This window comes from Ovis canadensis, chromosome 2 (assembly GCF_042477335.2).
Source record: "Ovis canadensis isolate MfBH-ARS-UI-01 breed Bighorn chromosome 2, ARS-UI_OviCan_v2, whole genome shotgun sequence".
Lineage (NCBI taxonomy): Eukaryota > Metazoa > Chordata > Mammalia > Artiodactyla > Bovidae > Ovis > Ovis canadensis.
The window spans coordinates 89641995-89664340 of NC_091246.1; the positions used below are offsets into that span (position 1 = coordinate 89641995).

Genomic DNA, 22346 nt, shown 5'->3' on the forward strand with positions numbered 1-22346 from the left:
CACCATCTGCAGTGATTTTGGAGCTCCAAAAATTAAAGTCAGCCACTGTTTCCACTGTTTCCCCATCTATTTCCCATGAAATGATGGGGCTGTATGGCATGATCTTAGTTTTCTGAATGTTGAGCTTTAAGCCAACTTTTTCACTCTCCACTTTCACTTTCATCAAGAGGCTCTTTAGTTTTTCTTCACTTTCTTCCATAAGGGTGGTAACATCTGCATATCTGAGGTTATTGATATTTCTCCTGGCAATCTTGATTCCAGCTTGTGCTTCTTCCAGTCCAGCATTTCTCATGATGTACTCTGCATATAAGTTAAATAAGCAGGGTGACAATATATAGCCTTGACGTACTCCTTTTCCTATTTGGAACCAGTCTGTTGTTCCATGTCCAGTTCTAACTATTGTTTACCTACTGGCTAGTATTTATTCTTTGGGGAGTATATTATTGGAGAGAGATGGGGGAACAATGTTTTTTAAGTCTCTTTTCTGTTCCATAGTCTAATCCATATATACATCATCTACTTGCTTGATCTATGAAAGTTTTTTTAGTTTCCTATAGTAGGTATTGCGATAAAGACAAGTATTAATGTTTCATTGATAATTATGAACTCACAAATCCTTTTGGTTTTTTTATAGATTGTGTAAGTATTGGTGCTGATGAGAAAAAAAACCAACTTCCTCCAGATTATCAGCTCTGTCAGAGCATGTGTTTAATTTTGTTTCTAGCAGATAGAAGAGTGAAGATATCTGTAGGAGCTCAGCAAATTTTGTGAAGGGAATAAATGAATGAATGAATAGGTTACATCTTAACAATTTGGTAACTTTTAAATTTTTACCAGTGTTAATGGTGTTTTGAAATCACATAGCTGTGGAATGTATAGCATTATAAAATTAATGTCATCAGTCATGATTTACATGCCATTTCCTCCATTAAGTATTACACCTTATACCTTTTTTTTAGCACCTTTTCACTTTGTATTCTCTAGTCCAGGAATAGAGCTGATGGTCCCTGTTAGACTACATGCTTCTTAAGGATAGATAATGCCTGTTTCATCTTTGTATCTTATCTAATAAAAACTTGCTTATAATAAATATGAAAAATATTAAAATAAAATCATGATATTTAATCAATGCATGGTAATTATAAAACTACTCTGTGACAGTGTAAATGAATCAATTAATTTAATGATTGAGCATCTCTGAGGGCCTAGTGTGCATGCTTATTGGTAATACAGCATTAAACAGAAACCCATGATTCATGCCCTTATTGACTGATAGTCTAGCAGGGGATGGAGATATAAATAAATAATGACAATAAAGTCATTATGCTGTGCAAGCACACAATGGGGATTTGACCAAGGCTGTGTGTCAGGGAAGGCCCTCAGGAAGTCCTTTAAAGGGGAGAACTGAAAGATGATAGAAATTAGGCAGAGGAGGGAACAGGAAAAGGAGAAAGGGGAGAGTGTTACAGATGAATGTAACAGCAGGTGAGAAGAAAACCCAGATGACTTGACTGATGATCAGAACTAAATTTAGTTCAGCAGAGAGTGGAGAGGAAGAAGAAATGAAGTTGGAAAGATAGAGGTCAAATTATGAAGAGTTTGTGAATACTTTATCTTAAGCATAAACTCTGTCAAGCTGATTAATGACATGATCAAATTTTTATGTCTGAAAGGTCATTCTGGCATTTTAGTGACTTTGGACTTGGAGTTATAGGGATGTATTATAATCTAAATAGGTATGAAAGATTTGTAAAGTCTTCCTCCTTTGAGTGGGAAATACTTAGGTGGACTTGGCAAATTACTGCATTTCTGTCTGCCTCAGTTTCTGTGTCTGTATAATGTGATAATAATAGTTTTATTTCGTAGGGTTGTGGCAAAGATTGATTGAATTTAAAGGCATCAAGGGTAGTAACATGCACACCTTAAGTGCTGACAAGTTGACAAGTAAATATTTACTGTTGATCATCTTCTTGGATGTCTGTATGAGTTTTGTTTTGTATTTTACTTAGGACCTTATCTATTGAGCTTTTTCAAAACTGCATACTTGTATCATACTCTTGGAAAAAGGGATCCTGATGTCTAAATTTTCAGAAGGTTCTCAGATGATTCTGATGTTTACCAAAGACTGGTCCTGGAGATGTCAATGCTATTTTAGTGTACAAGTAGACCCTCTTAGTCCTGAGCATCAGGCTTATGGGCTCCAGGTATTAAGTCATTCTCCCCAGTGTAGAAACAACAGTTTGGCATGAGTTTAGGTGGGTTGTGGAAGAATAGAAGAGTCATGATAAAAAGGTGCACTCAGTGGTATCATAGTTTATGACATGTCATGAACTCTTAGTTGATGCTTGACTCTCACCTGGTTTCTACTCTGTAATTCAGTGACTGGCTTCTACATTACATGACTTACTTGCAGGTCTGAAGTTTCAAGTATCCAAATTATGGCACCATTTCTATGGTATCTATATTGTGAACCATCCCAGTTACAAGAATATGCTAAGCTCCGATTAACTCTGCTCAAAGTCTTACTTAAACCCCGGGTCCCATGTGACAAAGAACAACCATCAGTATTGGAACAACAGATACTACAACTGTGTTGTGACATGGTTCCATGTTTGCAGGTAAGGCCTTTTCTCCTCTTTCATTAATATGACACCCCAATTAATAAATATTGATTGTTGTACATAAAATAGAACCTATGTGATATGGCAAACAGCTCTAGAAACACTTTCTGGGTTTTGGAGATGATAATGGAAACAAATCTAGATTTCACTCTGATATATACAACGTTAACTAAATTCACAGAAATGTAAATCAACATAATCCATTTTAGCATTAGTAGGAATGAAAACTTTAAAAAGGACTCCTCAGGGAAAATAATTTTGAACTGAGTTTCCCCTTGTGCTGGACACTGAGAGGGTTATAAGTTAAAAAAAAAAAGTCCTCTTTGTGTAAGTTGGAAAAAGACATCTCTCTGGGTACATACAGCCTTGGGGCTTGACTATCTGAGTGCTGGCTAGATTCCAGTTTTCAAAAGTTTCCTTATAGCGTATGTGGTGACCTGTATGGATCTTATTCTTGGAAAGACCACAGTCTAGTAAGGGAGCTAAAACAGGTATATGTATTCTTATAATTCAAAGCAGATGGACAAAGATGTGCAATAGAGGTATGGATAGAATGCTTAGAGAGTTAAGAGGAACGATAAATTTGAGCTCATATCTCTGTAACTACAGATTTTTTAAAAAATATTTCAGTTGCCAGATTGCTGTAATTTGAATATAAATTCATTTATCCCATCTCACCATCTAGTTTGTTGTTTGCCTACGATCTGAGTACCATGCTGCTTAGCCAATGGGAGAGCATTTGTGAATATTTTTCAAGGTGATCACTTGAGGTCACAGATGACCTGTTTCACGTCTGTGTTATCAAGGAGGGACTAGAGTGAATCTTTCGTGACTCATAATCAGGCTTTCCTGTAATCAAGGCAGAGAAAAGTTAATTAAGTGAATTCTCCTGCTTTTGTTTTGTGTGGCCAATAAAGCAGGGTATGTGCAGAACATGTAGCCCTGGGATGCACTTGTTCCATAGCATGCTTGTGTTACCCTGTTCTGTGCTCTTTGGTAGATGTTTGCCTTCACTGTCATCAACCTATATTAACAAGCCTAAATACTTCTAGAAGTGTGTTTTGTGAAGTATTTTCAGAAATCTGTGCATGCATGCTAAGTCACTTCAGTCGTGTCTGCCTCTTTGAGGCCCCATGGAGCATAGTCCGCCAGGCTGCTCTGTCCATGGGATTCTGTAGGCTAGAATACTGGAGTGGGTTGCTTTACCTTCCTCCAGCAAATTTTCCTGACCCAGGGATGGAACCTCTGTCTCTTAGGTTTCCTGAATTGACAGGCAGGTTCTTTACCACTAGTGCCACCTGGGGATCTGTGGCTTGTTAATATATTTAGTCACGGTAGGTGAGAAGAAAAATCCAGATCCATCATTTGGAACTAATGGGACTAGTGACATAAATACATTTAATTATTAACAAATCAGCTTTATTGGAATGAAAACAGAGCTGGGAGGGACCTTGGTAGTGTAATTCATTTTCCCACTGATTATATGTATTTATTATACTCTTTAAGAGACAACCATCCCATGACTAATTAAATATTTCAGTGATAGGAAGCATGCTATTTTGCAAGGCAACCGTTTTTTATATATATATTTTTAGCAAATACTTCTAACTGACCTGCATTTTCCTAAGATTACCCATAAGTCTCTGTTCTTCTCAAAACAAAATAAAATAAGCTTTTAAAACAGCTTATCTGCATTCTGTCTTATACATTTCTTCCTTCCTTTTCTTCCTTTTAATCCTTTACTCCCTTCCTATCTTCTTCTTTTCTTCATCAATTTCTTTACTTTTCTGCATGAAATGGTTTCGACTTTTCACTGTTCTTTGCAAGGAATTTCTGTAGTCTGTTGGTGTTGAGAATGTATTATTATAAAATGTTCTTTTTAGAGCTGAATGTAGTACTGTAGGTGTGGTCTGATCCATATGGAGCATTTCAAAACAATCTTCTAATTAAAAGTTTTTCCTCAGAAATAGCCGTCACACTGTTGATCCATAGTCAATGAGATGCTGACCAGTGAAACTCCTATTTATTTTTTTCTCACTTCAATTGTTTTTTCATTTTGTATTTATGGAGTTGTGTTTTTACCTGCCTTAAACTTCACTACTCATTTTGGTCCCAGGCGTTCTTTTTAACTGTGACTTGTCATCTCACATATTATTCTTTGCACATGGTCTATTTCAACATAAAGAGAAACCATTACTTACAAAGTAACCTTGTTAAGAATTTTGGTAATGTTAAAGATTAGAAAACTTTTTTTTATTTTTATTTTTTTTATTTTTATTTTTTTATTTTTATTTTTTTTTTAGTTTTTTATTTTTTACATTTTAAAATCTTTAATTCTTACATGCATTCCCAAACATGAACCCCCCTCCCACCTCCCTCCCCAGAACATCTTTCTGGGTCATCCCCATGCACCAGCCCCAAGCATGCTGCATCCTGCGTCAGACATAGACTGGCGATTCAATTCACATGATAGTATACATGTTAGAATGTCATTCTCCCAAATCATCCCACCCTCTCCCTCTCCCTCTGAGTCCAAAAGTCCGTTATACACATCTGTGTCTCTTTCCCTGTCTTGCATACAGGGTCGTCATTGCCATCTTCCTAAATTCCATATATATGTGTTAGTATACTGTATTGGTGTTTTTCTTTCTGGCTTACTTCACTCTGTATAATCGGCTCCAGTTTCATCCATCTCATCAGAACTGATTCAAATGAATTCTTTTTAACGGCTGAGTAATACTCCATTGTGTATATGTACCACAGCTTTCTTATCCATTCATCTGCTGATGGACATCTAGGTTGTTTCCATGTCCTGGCTATTATAAACAGTGCTGCGATGAACATTGGGGTACATGTGTCTCTTTCAATTCTGGTTTCCTCGGTGTGTATGCCCAGCAGTGGGATTGCTGGGTCATAAGGTAGTTCTATTTGCAATTTTTTAAGGAATCTCCACACTGTTCTCCATAGTGGCTGTACTAGTTTGCATTCCCACCAACAGTGTAGGAGGGTTCCCTTTTCTCCACACCCTCTCCAGCATTTATTGCTTGCAGATTTTTGGATCGCAGCCATTCTGACTGGTGTGAAGTGGTACCTCATTGTGGTTTTGATTTGCATTTCTCTAATAATGAGTGATGTTGAGCATCTTTTCATGTGTTTGTTAGCCATCCGTGTGTCTTCTTTGGAGAAATGTCTCTTTAGTTCTTTGGCCCATTTTTTGATAGGGTCGTTTATTTTTCTGGAGTTGAGCTGCAGAAGTTGCTTGTATATTTTTGAGATTAGTTGTTTGTCAGTTGCTTCATTAGCTATTATTTTCTCCCATTCAGAAGGCTGTCTTTTCACCTTGCTTATATTTTCCTTTGTTGTGCAGAAGCTTTTAATTTTAATTAGATCCCATTTGTTTATTTTTGCTTTTATTTCCAGCATTCTGGGAGGTGGATCATAGAGGATCCTGCTGTGATTTATGTCTGCGAGTGTTTTGCCTATGTTCTCCTCTAGGAGTTTTATAGTTTCTGATCTTACATTTAGATCTTTAATCCATTTTGAGTTTATTTTTGTGTGCGGTGTTAGAAAGTGATCTAGTTTCATTCTTTTACAAGTGGTTGACCAGTTTTCCCAGCACCACTTGTTAAAGAGATTGTCTTTACTCCATTGTATATTCTTGCCTCCTTTGTCAAAGATAAGGTGTCCATATGTGTGTGGATTTATCTCTGGGCTTTCTATTTTGTTCCATTGATCTATATGTCTGTCTTTGTGCCAGTACCATACTGTCTTGATGACTGTGGCTTTGTAGTAGAGCCTGAAGTCAGGCAAGTTGATTCCTCCAGTTCCATTCTTCTTTCTCAAGATTGCTTTGGCTATTCGAGGTTTTTTGTATTTCCATACAAAGCTTGAAATTATTTGTTCTAGTTCTGTGAAAAATGTGGCTGGTAGCTTGATAGGGATTGCATTGAATTTGTAAATTGCTTTGGGTAGTATACTCATTTTCACTATATTGATTCTTCCAATCCATGAACATGGTATATTTCTCCATCTATTAGTGTCCTCTTTGATTTCTTTCATCAGTGTTTTATAGTTTTCTATATATAGGTCTTTAGTTTCTTTAGGTAGATATATTCCTAAGTATTTTATTCTTTTTGTTGCAATGGTGAATGGAATTGTTTCCTTAATTTCTTTTTCTACTTATTAGAAAACTTTTAATGTGAAGTTACTGAGACTGTCTTGAAAAATTTTTTTTATTACAGAAAATTTTATGTAGAAAAAATGCACTCGAAGAAGTATGTTGTCAAATAAGCATGAGGCTTTACTTTGTTTTAAATCCCTTTCAATTCTTGGTGGCCGCTTGCCTTTGCAAATATACTCCTTTATATGTTTGCAAAGAAGTAAAATAATTTGGCTACTGAACTGTTCACATATTTTCTTAATAACTTAGTATTTTCTGCTGTCTCCTCCCCCTTGATCTTTTAATAGTTTATTTAATTTTTATTTGTTAGAAATTAATTTTTCTTTGTATAACTTACAGTCTTTTGGGGTTATTATGGTAGTAACGACTGGGTGAAAGGTACAGCTGGTCAACTGTAGGCTTTCCTCTTGATGAATTTAACAGACACAAGGCTCCTGATTGAAGCAGATGGTTCATTGTTTGTAATCTCTGGGAAATGCCAGTGTGTCTGTGAGTAGGACCATATCCTTAGTACTAACTCCAGAATTTTGATCAGAACAGCTGGGTTTGAATTGAATTGGGATTTTCAAGAGCATTCAAGTCCTTCCTATCTAATACATTAGCCAGTTGAGAAGACACTCTACTATTTGAATATGGTCTTTCACTTCATCTGCCATGTGTGGAAATGATGCTCTCAGTTAAGGTTGTCTGAACAAATTTCTTGCAGATGGAGGGCTTAGTGGTGCATTAGAATAACATGCTAACCCTTTTCTTGCAGGTAACTATGCTGGAATTATATAAAGGCAAGTTCATTTGAAGGATTCAAAGCCAACTTTAATTTATTTACTTCAACATGTGGTACTGTCATGTAATTTGTCTTTCAAAATCTGCACTGAGAGTAGTTAGAAAAATAAATGAGAAGAATTTGTGCCAGCCAGCACTAACAAAAACAGTAGCAAATTGTGTTTCGGTTAGTGACAATAGGAGAAGGCAGGGTTGTATGGTTTAACTGTCTTTGAGTTACACAAATTTCTTCATTTCTTTTAAGTCTTTATAGGTTTAGAGAAAAAGTAACTTATTGGTAAGCTTCTTGTATAAGTTAAATTATCCTTTGGTTTGTGTATTATTTTAATATCCTGTAATGATTGTTTCTCAGATCAAAGATTTGATACAGACAACAGAAGTGATGCTGTTTATTGAAGAAGTATATGTAAACCTTTTGCGTTATCCTGTTTTCTGGAAAATTCAGCTTACCCAGATAACCCTTCAGCTGCTGTGTGTCTGTGAAGTCAGCTTAAACATAACTGGGGAATGCTCATCTTTAATTCACCTTTTAGAGCATAGTGTTGAACTTCTGAAAGAGGTAAGGATAGTAAGAAGTTTTAATATTCATTATCACTTACGTTGGTCTTTTAGTAGCAAGGTGAGTATACTCTTTTACTTTATTGCATATCAAAGGTGTTTTTTATCTAATGCTATTAGATCATACTTTTGTGACCACATGGACTGTAGTTTGCTGGGCTCCTCTGTCTATGGAATTCTCCAGGCAAGAAAACTGGAGTGGGTAGCAATTCCCTTCTCCAGGGGATCTTCCCGACCAGGGACTGAACTTGGGTCTCCCACATAGCAGGCAGATTCTTTATCATCTGAGCCACCAGGGAAGCCCAGTAGTATAATGCTGCTATTATCATTTATTGTAAAAATGGGTCATTACATACCGTTTGGAGCATCAGTTAAGGGTCTACCACAGTGATAGTTTTTTCATTTACTCATGTAGGACACAAATATTCAACACTTATATGCCACACTCTATGTAATGCTCAAAATACTCCAAGTGAGGCTTCAACAGTATATGAACCAACAACTTCCAGATGTACAGGTTGGATTCAGAAAAGGCAGAGGAACCAGACATCAAAATGCCAACATCTGTTGGATCATAGAAAAAGCAAGAGAATTCCAGAAAGATATCTGCTTTTGCTTCACTGACTATGCTAAAGCCTTTGACTGTGTGGATTACAGCAAACTGTAGAAAATTCTTTAAGAGATGGGAATACCAGACCACCTGACCTGCCTCCTGAGAAACCTGTATGCAGGTCAAGAAGCAGCTGTTAGAACTGGACATGGAACAATGGACTGGCTCTAAATTGGGAAAGGAGTACATCAAAGTTGTATATTGTCACCTTGCTTATTTAACTTATATGCAGAGTACATCATGAGAAATGCTGGGCTGGATGAAGCACAAGTTGAAATCAAGATTGCCGTGAAAAATATCAATAACCTCAGATATGCAGAAGACACTACCCTTATGACAGAAAGCGAAGAGGAATGGAAGAGCCTCTTGATGAAGGTAGAGAGAAGAGTGAAAAAGCTGGCTTAAAACTCAGCATTCAAAAACGAAGATCATGGCATCCAGTTCCATCTCTTCATGGAAAATAGTGGGGGAAGCAATGGAAAGAGTGAGAGACTTTATTTTTTTGGGCTCCAAAATCACTGTAGATGGTGACTGCAGCCATGAAATTAAAGACACTTGCTTCTTGGAAGAAAAGCTATGACAAACCTAGACAGCATATTTAAAAGCAGAGACGTTAGTTTGCCGACAGAGGTCCATCTGGTCAAAGCTATGGTTTTTCCAGTAGTCATGTATGGATGTGAGAGTTGGACTATAAAGAATGCTGAGTGCCAAAGAATTGATGCTTTTTGTGATGTTGGAGAAAACTCTTGAGAGTACCTTGGACTGCAAGGAGATCAAACCAGTCAACCCTAGAGGAAATCAATCCTGAATATTTATTGGAAGGACTGATGCTGAAGCTCCAATACTTTGGCCATGTGATGTGAAGAGCTGACTCATTGGAAAAAACCTTGATGCATGGGAAGATTGAGGGCAGGAAGAGAAGGGGACAACAGAGGATGAGATGGTTGGATGGCATCACTGACTCATTGGACATAAATTTGAGCAGACTCCGGAGATAGTGAAGGACAGGGAAGACTGGTGTGCTACAGTTCATAGGGTCACAAAAACTCAGACACAACTGAATGACTGAAAAACAATGGACGAATTCATTTGACCCTTGAACAACATGGGAATTGGGGTGCCAACTCTCTGAGAGGTGGAAAATACAGTCGGCTCTCCATATCTGGAGTTCTGCATCTGTTGATTCAACTGTTGTTCTGATTGTGTAGTTCTATATTATGTATCTGTTGACAAAAATCTATGTATAAGTGGACCTATGCAGTTCAAACCCATATGTTTATCAAGAGTCAGTTGTTCATAAATGAAAAGGCCATTCTGTGACCTCAAGTGACTTAGAAACATGCAAATAAATAATTATAGTACAGTAAGGTAAATGTTTTTGTGGGGGTGTATTTAAAGTCCAGTGGGAGTATAATTTGAGGGAGGTAGGGCCTGAGTTCAGATTGGAGGAGTTTGTTAAGCAAACTTGGTGCAAACCACAGCTGGGAAGGCATTCCAGCTGTGGGAATAGTGTGTGCCCAAACACAGAAATGTGAGGAAGTCACAGGCATGGCCCATTCAGAAAAAAGTGTTGAGTGTTGCTGAGGATTAAGATGTAAGAGAGAAGGCTGAGCCTATCACAAAGGCTCTTCCCTCCCTCACAAACGAGCTTATGTCTTATCTTTTAGGCAGTGGTATGCTACTGAATAACTTTCAGCAAAGTGGTGCCCTCCTACCTGTGTGTGTGTAAGATCATTCTAGTGGGAGAGTGGGAAAGGGTTTGGAGGAAGGGAACGCGAATAGGGCAGGAAGTGAGGGTGGATGTCTTAGACTGCTAGGGCTGCCGTAATAAAATAATCACAGATTGGATACCTTAAGCAACAGAAATTTATTTCTCGCAGTTCAGGAGACTAGGAAGTCCAAGATGAGGCTGCTGGCCAGTTTGATTCCTAGTAAGTTATCTTTTTTGCTGGCTTGTAGAAGGATGCTGTCTCACTGTGTTCTCACACAGTAGAGAGAGGACAAGAATGTTCAGTTCAGTCGCTCAGTCGTGTCTGACTCTGCAACCCCATGAATCGCAGCACGCCAGGCCTCCCTGTCCATCACCAACTGCCGGAGTTCACCCAAACTCATGTGCATCAAGTCGGTGATGTCATCCAGCCATCTCATCCTCGGTCATCCCCTTCTCCTCCTGCCCCCAATCCCTCCCAGCATCAGGGTCTTTTCCGATGAGTCAACTCTTCATATGAGGTGGCCAAAGTACTGGAGTTTCAGCTTTAGCATCAGTCCTTCCAATAAACACCCAGGTCTGATCTCCTTTAGGATGGACTGGTTGGATCTTGAATGAGGTCTCTATTGTTTCTTCTTACAAGACACTAATCCTTTTGTATTAAGGCGCCACCCTTATGACCTCATTTAACTGTTAATAATTACTTCCTGACTCCAAATACAGTCAATTGGCAGTAAGGGCTTCATTGTATATATTTTGGAAGGGGGTCCTCAGTCCATGGCAAGGGGCTAATTAGGGAAATAAAGACAGGAAAAGAGAAATATAGAATATGAAATCAGTAGGGACTTGTGGTTGAGTATATGCTCAAGGAGAAGTCCTTGGTGGAGTCTCAACTTTCTGTTTTGAGCAACTGGATGGGGGCAGTTGGGGGCAGTCACTTTAGAAACAGCTGATGTTGGAGGGAAGATGATAAATTTAGTTTTAGACACGCTTTGGCTTCCCTCATAGCTCACTAGTAAAGAGTCTGTCTCAGTGCAGGAGTCCTGGGTTTGATTCCTGGGTCAGGAACATCCCTGGAGAAGGAAATGGCAACCCACTCCAGTATTCTTGCCTGGAGAATCCCATGGACTGGCAGGCTACAGTCCATGGGGTCGCAAGAGTCGGACACGACTTAGCGACTACACCACCACCATGCTTGGTTTGAGATATGTAGGTATCATAGATGGATATATGGTTTTAGAACTTAGGATGGAAACTTAGGCTAAAGGTATACATTTGTAAACATCAACTTTGGAGTGAGAGTTTTAACCATGGAGTGCATGACAGGGTTTGGGATGAAATTCTAGGGGCTGTATTGATACAGAGAAGTCTGAGAAAGTACAGCTAGGAGGATTGTATCATAAGCAGAAGAGACAGGTAATCATCCTCCCTTTTGAGATACTCCTTGTGTTGTCTGTCTCAGACATGAAAATCAGTGGAAGGAATTTTTCAAAAAGAGGATTGGTCAACAGTGTTCTGGGGAGAGGATTTAAAGTAAGGGCTGGAAAGTATTCTTAGGCTTCAGCCTCTAGAGATGTATTCTTCACAGAAGAAGCAGTTTCAGCAGACTGATGGCAATAGGAACCAAACTGGAATAAAGGAGTGAGGAAACAGAGAACATGAGTGTAGACTTTGGTGGGAGGTGGGAGCCGGGGAAGATGCAAGTAAATCTCTCGTCAGTTTGTCAGTTTTGTGATTAGCATGACTTCACTGATGCTGGGTTTTATGTGTGTGTGTGTGTGTGTGTGTGTGTGTGTGTGTGTGTGTGTGTGTTAGATGCTCAGTCATGTCTGACTCTTTGCAACCCCATGGATTATAGCTTGCCAGGCTCCTCTGTGCATGGAATTCTCCAGGCAAAAATGCTGGAGTGGGTAGCCATTCTCTTCTCCAGGGGATCTTCCTGACTTAGGGGTTGAACCTGAGTCTCCTGCATTGCAGACAGATTCTTGGCTGGCTGAGCCACCAGGGAAGCAGATGCTAGATTTTATATATATATATTATATAATGATATGTTTGTGTTATATATTAATGGTAACTTTAAAAAATTGTATTATAATATTATAAATTACCTATTAGATATAGTAATATATAGTAATAATGTATAGTAACATTTAATATATTGTAATATATGCTGTTAAACATATTAAATGCTACTATACATTATTACCATATCCCAAGTGGCACAGTGGTAGAGAATCCACCTGCCAGTGCAGGAGATAGAAGAGGCATGGGTTTGGTCCCTGGGTTGGGAAGATCTCCTGGAGTAAGAAATGGCACCCCACTCTAGTATTCTTGCCTAGAAAATTCCATGGGCAGAGGAGCTAGGTGGGCTATAGCCTATGGGGTTGCAAACTTACTTAGATGTTACAAATTATGTAGTTAATATAATAAAATAATCATACTTTTTCAGATTTTATATCAATTTTATATAGTTATACCTATTAGATAATAGCTATACTAGATAATATATTGATATATTATACTAATAAAATATATATAAAATACAGATAAATAGTATCTGTAGATAAATAATATATGGAAAATACTATATAGATAATATTATATAGTTAAATTACTTGGAATTGCCTATCTTAACCAAATATATAATGTACTTAACAGGTAAACCCATAATGTTCCTTTGTGTTTGTGTAGATTCATATAAATAGGAGACAGTTTTTTATGGCAAATATTTTGCTATGGCAGTTAGGTGAAAAAGACAAGATCTGTGAAGTTTGTATTCCAATCAAATTGTTCAGACTAGAGTGCATCAGAATCACTAGGCAGATTTTATTTAAACTGCAAATGCCTAGGTCCTACCCCTAGAGATGTTAAATTAGCTGGGCTATTTGGGTCCAAACATCTACTTTTTAAACTAGCACCCTTAAATAATTTTATTATTATTATATATATATTTTTGCATATAAGGTAAACAACCTTGTAAGCATCAAAAATCAAGAAATAGAACTTTTCTGGCAACCCTAGAAGTTTTCCAGGAGCCTAGTCCTAATCATAACCTCCTTCTTCCCCTGACTATCCTGACTTCCATAGTGATATCTTCTTTACATTTGTTTATAGTTTTATCACTTCCATGTGTATCTGTACGTTGTTTACATGTTTTGTTTTTTTTTTAAAGAAAAATCTGGCTTATGTGAGCTATAGAGTTTTGTAAATCTTGAAATCTGCTGATTGCAATCTCTTGGTGCACTTTGACATGTTTCCCTGTTCATAGGTTGTTCGCTATAGAGGCCTGATCAGATTCAGATTTTTGTTTTATTTTTTTGTTTCCAAGACTACAGGTCATGGTGTGTTCTTTCATCGAGAGGCACATAATATGTGTTGCTCTTCTTTTTATGATGTTGGTATTGGTGCCTAATGGTGCCTTTGATGTTGATGCTGGTGCCTAATTCCATTAATTCCTTAGGAATTAAAGAAATGATTATCTAATTCTCTTCTTCTTCATTTGTTAGCTGGAATACTTCTCTTAAAAGAAGTAGTTGGTTCCACTTAGTATTTGGTTATCCAGTAGTAGAGTTTATACAGAAAAGTTAGAATACAGGCTTGACTCTTTCCCTTTACTTACTAATTTCTGAAAGTATTCTGAACTTATAGATTTAAACATATTTGATGCATTTCAACTTCTTATAGATAATATCCTTATTAAAATTCACATTGTCCTATTTTTGACTTGAGTTGAATTTAAAAATATTTTTGATTTTAATATAGAATGACAGAATACTTTCATTGAGAATGATGAAATGGTGTCTGTGGGAGAAGGTCTTATTTATGCTGTGTCTTCCATCTGCCCAATATTTTAAAAATTTTAGAAGGAATTAAAAATATGTAGAACTGTTAAAATCCTTATGTTATGAAATTTCCTGTCCCCCAGGATATTTAGCTAAATGTTCAATGCAAATATTACATTAACTGTCTTTTCCTCTTTATTCCTTTTCTGTTCTTATATCGGATTTATTTCACTGCACACTGAAAATAGATGTATTTCTTAGGCCGCATTAGTTTCAATGTATTTGGTCTTAGCTGAACCAAATAGGAAAAGGAGTATATCAAAGCTGTATATTGTCACCCTGCTTATTTAACTTATATGCAGAGTACATCATGAGAAACGCTGGGCTGGAAGAAGCACAAGCTGGAATCAAGATTGCCAGGAGAAATCTCAATAACCTCAGATATGCAGATGTTACCACCCTTATGGCAGAAAGTGAAGAGGAACTAAAAAGCCCCTTGATGAAAGTGAAAGTGAAGAGTGAAAAAGTTGGCTTAATGCTCAACATTCAGAAAACTAAGATCATGGCATCTGGTCCCATCGCTTCATGAGAAATAGATGGGGAAACAGTGGAAACAGTGTCAGACTTTATTTTTTTGGGCTCCAAAATCACTGCAGATGGTGATTACAGCCATGAAATTAAAAGACGCTTACTCCTTGGAAGGAAAGTTATGACCAACCTGGATAGTATATTCAAAAGCAGAGACATTACTTTCCCAACAAAGGTCCATCTAGTCAAATCTATGGTTTTTCCAGTGGTCATGTATGGATGTGAGAGTTGGACTGTGAAGAAAGCTGAGCCCCAAAGAATTAATGCTTTTGAACTGTGGTGTTGAGAGTCCCTTGAGACTCTTGAGAGTCCCTTGGACTGCAAGGAGATCCAACCAGTCCATTCTAAAGGAGATCAGTCCTGGGTGTTCTTTGGAAGGATTGATGCTAAAGCTGAAACTCCAATACTTTGGCCACCTCATGCGAAGAGTTGACTCATTGGAAAAGGCTCTGATGCTGGGAGGGATTGGGGGCGGGAGGAGAAGGGGACGATAGAGGATGAGATGGCTGGATGGCATCACCGACTCGATGGACGTGAGTTTGAGTGAACTCTGGCAGTTGGTGATGGACAAGGAGGCCTGGTGTGCTGTGATTCATGGGGTCGCAAAGAGTCGGACATGACTGAGCGGGTGAACTGAACTAAATTGAACTATTTTTAGCCCATTTGAATGATCATAACCTAAGGTGTTTTCCATTTCAAGCAAAATATATATATTCTTTTCTCTCTTTTTTTTTTTTGGGTATACCACGTGGCTTGTGTGACCTTAGTTCCCTGACCAGTGATTGAATCCATGCCCCCTGCATTGGAAGCACAGAGCCCTAAGCATATGTACTCTTAACAGAAAATATTGTTTGTCGGGAGTCTAGGTAGCTTTCAAAGTGAAGAGTGCTGCTGAGTAATACTCCATTGTGTATATGTACCACAGCTTTCTTATCCATTCATCTGCTGATGGACATCTAGGTTGTTTCCATGTCCTGGCTATTATAAACAGTGCTGCAATGAACATTGGGGTACATGTGTCTCTTTCAATTCTGGTTTCCTCGGTGTGTATGCCCAGAAGTGGGATTGCTGGGTCATAAGGTAGTTCTATTTGCAATTTTTTAAGGAATCTCCACACTGTTCTCCATAGTGGCTGTACTAGTTTGCATTCCCACCAACAGTGTAGGAGGGTTCCCTTTTCTCCACACCCTCTCCAGCATTTATTGCTTGCAGATTTTTGGATCGCAGCCATTCTGACTGGTGTGAAGTGGTACCTCATTGTGGTTTTGATTTGCATTTCTCTAATAATGAGTGATGTTGAGCATCTTTTCATGTGTTTGTTAGCCATCCGTATGTCTTCTTTGGAGAAATGTCTATTTAGTTCTTTGGCCCATTTTTTGATTGGGTCGTTTATTTTTCTGGAGTTGAGCTGCATAAGTTGCTTGTATATTTTTGAGATTAGTTGTTTGTCAGTTGCTTCATTTGCTATTATTTTCTCCCATTCAGATGGCTGCCTTTTCACCTTGCTTATATTTTCCTTTGTTGTGCAGAAGCTTTTAATTTTAATTAGATCCCATTTGTTTATTTTTGCTTTTATTTCCAGCATTCTGGGAGGTGGATCATAGAGGATCCTGCTGTGATTTATGTCTGCGAGTGTTTTGCCTATGTTCTCCTCTAGGAGTTTTATAGTTTCTGATCTTACATTTAGATCTTTAATCCATTTTGAGTTTATTTTTGTGTGCGGTGTTAGAAAGTGATCTAGTTTCATTCTTTTACAAGTGGTTGACCAGTTTTCCCAGCACCACTTGTTAAAGAGATTGTCTTTACTCCATTGTATATTCTTGCCTCCTTTGTCAAAGATAAGGTGTCCATATGTGTGTGGATTTATCTCTGGGCTTTCTATTTTGTTCCATTGATCTATATGTCTGTCTTTGTGCCAGTACCATACTGTCTTGATGACTGTGGCTTTGTAGTAGAGCCTGAAGTCAGGCAAGTTGATTCCTCCAGTTCCATTCTTCTTTCTCAAGATTGCTTTGGCTATTCGAGGTTTTTTGTATTTCCATACAAAGCTTGAAATTATTTGTTCTAGTTCTGTGAAAAATGTGGCTGGTAGCTTGATAGGGATTGCATTGAATTTGTAAATTGCTTTGGGTAGTATACTAATCAGTTCTGATGAGATGGATGAAACTGGAGCCGATTATACAGAGTGAAGTAAGCCAGAAAGAAAAACACCAATACAGTATACTAACACATATATATGGAATTTAGGAAGATGGCAATGACGACCCTGTATGCAAGACAGGGAAAGAGACACAGATGTGTATAACGGACTTTTGGACTCAGAGGGAGAGGGAGAGGGTGGGATGATTTGGGAGAATGACATTCTAACATGTATACTATCATGTGAATTGAATCGCCAGTCTATGTCTGACGCAGGATGCAGCATGCTTGGGGCTGGTGCATGGGGATGACCCAGAAAGATGTTCTGGGGAGGGAGGTGGGAGGGGGGTTCATGTTTGGGAATGCATGTAAGAATTAAAGATTTTAAAATTTAAAAAATAAAAAACTAAAAATTAAAAAAAATAAAAAAAATAAATAAATTAAAAAAAAAAAAAAAAGAAAACAAAGTGAAGAGTGCTATACGTCCCAGCTTTGGTAAGGCTGGAAACCTATATTCCCTAACACATTGCCATCAGATGACTCAGTACCCCCTACCTTTCTTCACTGTGTGAAGAACTGAGGTTTAAGTTAAACTGAGGTTAAGTTCTCAGATTCCTAGGAAGAATGGTCTGATTGGCCCAGCTTGGGTCAGTCAACTCTGAGCGGAGGGCAGAGAAGGTTGCAGAGCCATGACGCTGGGGGATTGTGTGAGCTGGGCTGTCGTCTTTGTTATGTCTGCTGCAGATACTTACTCTGCCGTGGGCTTTCTCATTCCTTGTTTTTCACTAAACAAAACAACAATAAGAAAAAAAAAATCAACAACAATGTAAAAACTTTTTCATGCTCTCTTGTTCACAGTAGCATCCCCCAGCCCAGCATATGTACTTCCTGCCTGGAACACAGCTGATGCTCAGTGCTATCTTTCATTTGATTGAGGCAAAAGGACTCCAGGTGTTTGTTATTATTAAGGCTCCAGCGATATCTGTGGTCCAATGTAAAGGCTTCTTTACTTCCTTTCTCCAGTTAGGCTCTTGAATTAGCCTTGGTTCCCCACAAAGTAGACCCTGAATTTCCCTAAAGGCAAAAACAAAACCTAGGTTTCCACAAAGGCAAAGGCTTACCATCAGGAGTCCGTTTGTGGCTGTGATCTCAGGGAGCAAGTGGGAGAGAGACAGGAAGAGTGAAATACTAAAGGTGGGAGAGGCAGTATTATTATTATCAAGTTGGCCACTACTGTAAGGAGCCAGTTGCTCATCTCATGGAATATGCTAAGAAGTGTTACGGAAGATGTTTCAGAACCTGCCAGAAGGATCCAGAATAAAGGCGGAAGCGTTTATCCCTGGACTTCTCTTAACAACTTGTCAAGGCATGGCCTATGGGGCTTTAACTTCCCTGTACTTTTGGATCTCTCAGTGGCCTGGGGCAGGCAGTATGAGTCACTACAGCTATAGCTGTAGTATTTGAAGGTGTTCATGAGATGTCCAGCACAGGCTTTTATTGAAAGACCTCATTAAATGGTACCATTCTCAGGTGTTCATTAAATCAGTGGAAGTGAAGTGTTAGTCACTCAGTCGTGTCTGACTCTTTGGGACCCCATGGATCCCACCAAGCTCCTCTGTCTGTGGGATTCTCCAGGCAAGAATACTGGAATGGGTAGCCATTCCCTTCTTCAGGGGATCTTTCCAACTCAGAGACAGAACCTGGGTCCCCTGCATTGCAGGCAGATTCTTTTACCATTTGAGTCACCAGGGAAGCCCTCTAATTACACAAAAAATTTGTGACCTCTCAGAATCATGAACAATTTAAAGTCATCTAGTCTCATCCTCTGCCATTACTTTTCCTTATTTTGGGTGTCTTGATCTCCAGCTCTTTCTCTTCCACCCTCTGTTCTCAACAGGCTAGTCTCATGAGAAGCTACTTGGTGGCCTTTCCGATGATAGCCTGTGTGTTAAAGGCTTTCTTCCATTGGCAGGAGGATTCTTTTTACCACTGAGCCACCAGAGAAGCTGAAGATGTAGATATACATTTATTAATTTGTGCCAGAGTTGATGGCATCTCCAGGATTATAACTCTGGTTGTGTCAGACTAAGTTGATTTCTCTCTAGTGTTTCTTTAACCCACAGTTCTATCTCACATTTCGTTTTTTAATTTTTTGCCTACACTTATGATTCATGGGAAATTTCTGCTTGTAGAATTGTAGAATTCTACAAAATTTGTTACAGAATTGTAGACACTTGTGTAAATTTCAGAACGAAGTAATTTTAGTAGAGTGTGTTGGACCTTCTTTAGTTCCATAATACATTGTTGTTTTCTTTATTTAGAAACCTCAAATGACATCTTATGCCACTTGTATTTTCCTTGTTAGAATTTAATGTACATGTCCTTTTTATCTTTTTTCAAAATTTCATTTATATACTTGGTGAAATTAGTGACCTTAAGTTTCTATGGTTATTGCTTTACTATATTTACATATACTTAGTAAGTTACTGTAATTTAAAAATAATCTCTGCCTTTCTGGTACTAATGTTTCTTTTATTCTAATAACATGATTTATCAAAATTTGTTAAGTGTAATTTATTATGTAAGTTGTATAGATGAGCGATGTCTGTATTACCTAAGCAGACAATTCAGCTACTTTCCAGAAATGAAATATTCTTAAGTATTTCAGGTAGTTTTTATTGGTTTGCAAAGACTGACTGTTTTGAAGACTGCAGGTTTTCTCTCTGAATTAACATGGTTTATAACTTATTGCTCTTTGGCCAGATATGATAACATTTTGAATTTACTTGTGACTGCTGTGGCATTCAACAATTCTTCCTTAAATAGAGCAGGCTTACTGTAAGTAATTTTGTACAATAGGTTTATAATATTTCATGTTAAATATACTTTTCCTAGATACATATTATAAATCAATGGGTCTTGGAAACTTCTTCAGCTCTTTACTTTTCTTCTTTTCCTTTAGGATTTTCCTGTTGAACCAGCCATAATTGGAATAGCTTTACTACTTCTACAGACTCCAGCAAGTCAACAGAAGCCAATCTTAAGTCTAGGTAAATACAAATACGCTCACAAGAGTAACATCAGTTAACATGAGTATTGGCAGGTGTCACTTGAGCTACATATTGTACTGTGCTATAAAGTCCTATATATTGTGAATGTCCGTCCTGGAATTTTTCTGTTTAGTCATTATCAACTAGAGCTTTCTTTTTCTTATCAAGGTGTTTGTGCAAGATTCCAAATACCATAATTTACCAAATATCTCAGCTGTTCATTAGGACATTATGTTCTAAATTATATAGCAGTGACTTTGGTAAATATTTTGAAGGGTGTGTCAGCTCATTCAGTTGTACAGCAAACAGAATCAATAGCATAAAACCCTTGAAACAGAATAAGTGTTTAGCATTTGAATTTACTTTTAAAACACTATACACCTTTACTATTCAAAACTGGTGTCACATTGAACAAGGCTTAATTTATGATTATTTTGCTAACCTACCTAGAACAAATGAAGATAACATTCTTTTGACTGTCCAGTATTGACTTAAAAAAAAGTAAGGAATGGAGCTAAAGGGAGGCAAAAAAACGTTCTGTTTAAGAATAATGTGAGACAATGAGGTGCCATCTCATGCCAGTCAGAACGGCTGCTATCAAAAAGTCTACAAACAATAAATGCTGGAGAGGGTATGGAGAAAAGGGAACCCTCTTACACTGTTGGTGGAAATGCAAACTCGTGCAGCCACTATGAAGAACAATGTGAAGATTCATTAAAAAACTGGAAATAGAACTGCCATACGACCCAGCAATCCCACTGCTAGGCATACAGGCCAAGGAAACCAGAGTTGAAAGAGACACATGTAACCCAACATTCATCACAGCACTGTTTACAATAGCTAGGACATGGAAGTAGCCTAGATGTCCATTGGCAGACGAATGGATAAGAAAGCTGTGGTACACATACACGATGGAGTATTACTCAGCTATTAAAAAGGATACATTTGAATCAGTTCTAATAAGGTGGATGAAACTGGAGCCTATTATATAGAGTGAAGTAAGTCAGAAAGAAAAACACCAATTCAGTATATTAATACCTATATGTGGAATTTAGAAAGATGGTAATGATGACCCTATATGCGAGACAGCAAAAGAGACACAGATGTAAAGAACAGACTTTTGGACTCTGTGGGAGAAGGTGAGGGTGGGATGATTTGAGAAAAAACCACTGAAACATGTATATTACCATATGTGAAGTAGATCACCAGTCCAAGGTTGATGCATGAAACAGGGCACTCAAAGCTGGTGCACTGGGACAACCCTGAGGGATGGGATGGGGAGGGAGGTGGGAGGGGGGTTCAGGATGGGGGACCCTTGTACATCCATGACTGATTCATGTCAATGTATGGCAAAACCCGCTACATTATTGCAAAGTATTTAGCCTCCAATTAAAATAATTAATTAAAAAAAGAATAATGTGGGAAAGAATCAAGTTTGCAGATCAACAAACAAGTCATACCTTTAAACTGTGGCTTTTACATTAATATTGCCTCACTTTACTTGGTCCAATATAGTACATGCAGTAATGTAGGATGTTGTCTAATTTGTGATGTGTATGTTATGATGCCATGATTAGTTGATTCATTCCCACTTTCATTTTTAAAACGTGCTTGAGGTAAATACTGATTGTGTAGCTCCTTCTGGGCATTTTAATCCATGATTTTGAGGATGAATTACTCTTTCATTACAGTGTCTTAGAAATAGCTTTAGCGTATGGAAGGGACCCTTGCCTCTTTTAAGGGCTTTGATTCCTACCCTGCTTTTGCTTATTGGCCCTATTCTCTTTGGACCTTCCTCCCTAGTCTCTTACTAAACTGTTTTTGCCTCCTCCCCTTAAAGAGTATACATGGCATCCTCCTATAGGTATAATTTTCTAATCCTGTTACTTATGACAATCATAGTTTTATTATTTTTACAAAGCAGCTTTATTGAGGCAAATTTACTTACCATACTGTTTTTAAATGTACAGTAACATGCTTTTAAAAGTGAATTTATGGGACTTCCCTGGTTGTACATTGGAAAGGAAGGGGACACGGGTTTGATCCCTGGTCCGGGAAGATTCCATATGCCATGGAGAAACTAAGCCTTGCACCACAACTAATGACCCCATGTGCTACAACTACTGAAGCCTGCAAGCTCTAGGGGCCACAACTAATGAGCCTGTGTGCTGGTACTACTGAAGCTCACTACTGAAGCTCTCACGACTAGAGCCCGTGCTCCACAAGAGAAGCCACGTCAGTGAGAAGCCTGTGCACGCAGCTCGAGAATAGCCCTCGCTCGCTGTAAGCAGAGGCAAGCCCATGCAGCAATAAAGACCCAGCACGGC

General features: G+C 38.2%; 1 protein-coding gene across 2 annotated transcripts in view; it reads left to right on the plus strand.

Moving 5' to 3' along the window:
* FOCAD (focadhesin) overlaps positions 1 to 22346 on the plus strand; it is a 305222-nt gene that overhangs the window by 79958 nt on the left and 202918 nt on the right. For both annotated transcript variants that reach the window (XM_069576651.1, XM_069576652.1), the window contains exons 7-9: positions 2414 to 2618; positions 7937 to 8143; positions 19932 to 20019. In XM_069576651.1, the coding sequence (XP_069432752.1) occupies positions 2414 to 2618; positions 7937 to 8143; positions 19932 to 20019 (500 nt within the window). The remainder of the gene's footprint in view (positions 1 to 2413; positions 2619 to 7936; positions 8144 to 19931; positions 20020 to 22346) is intronic.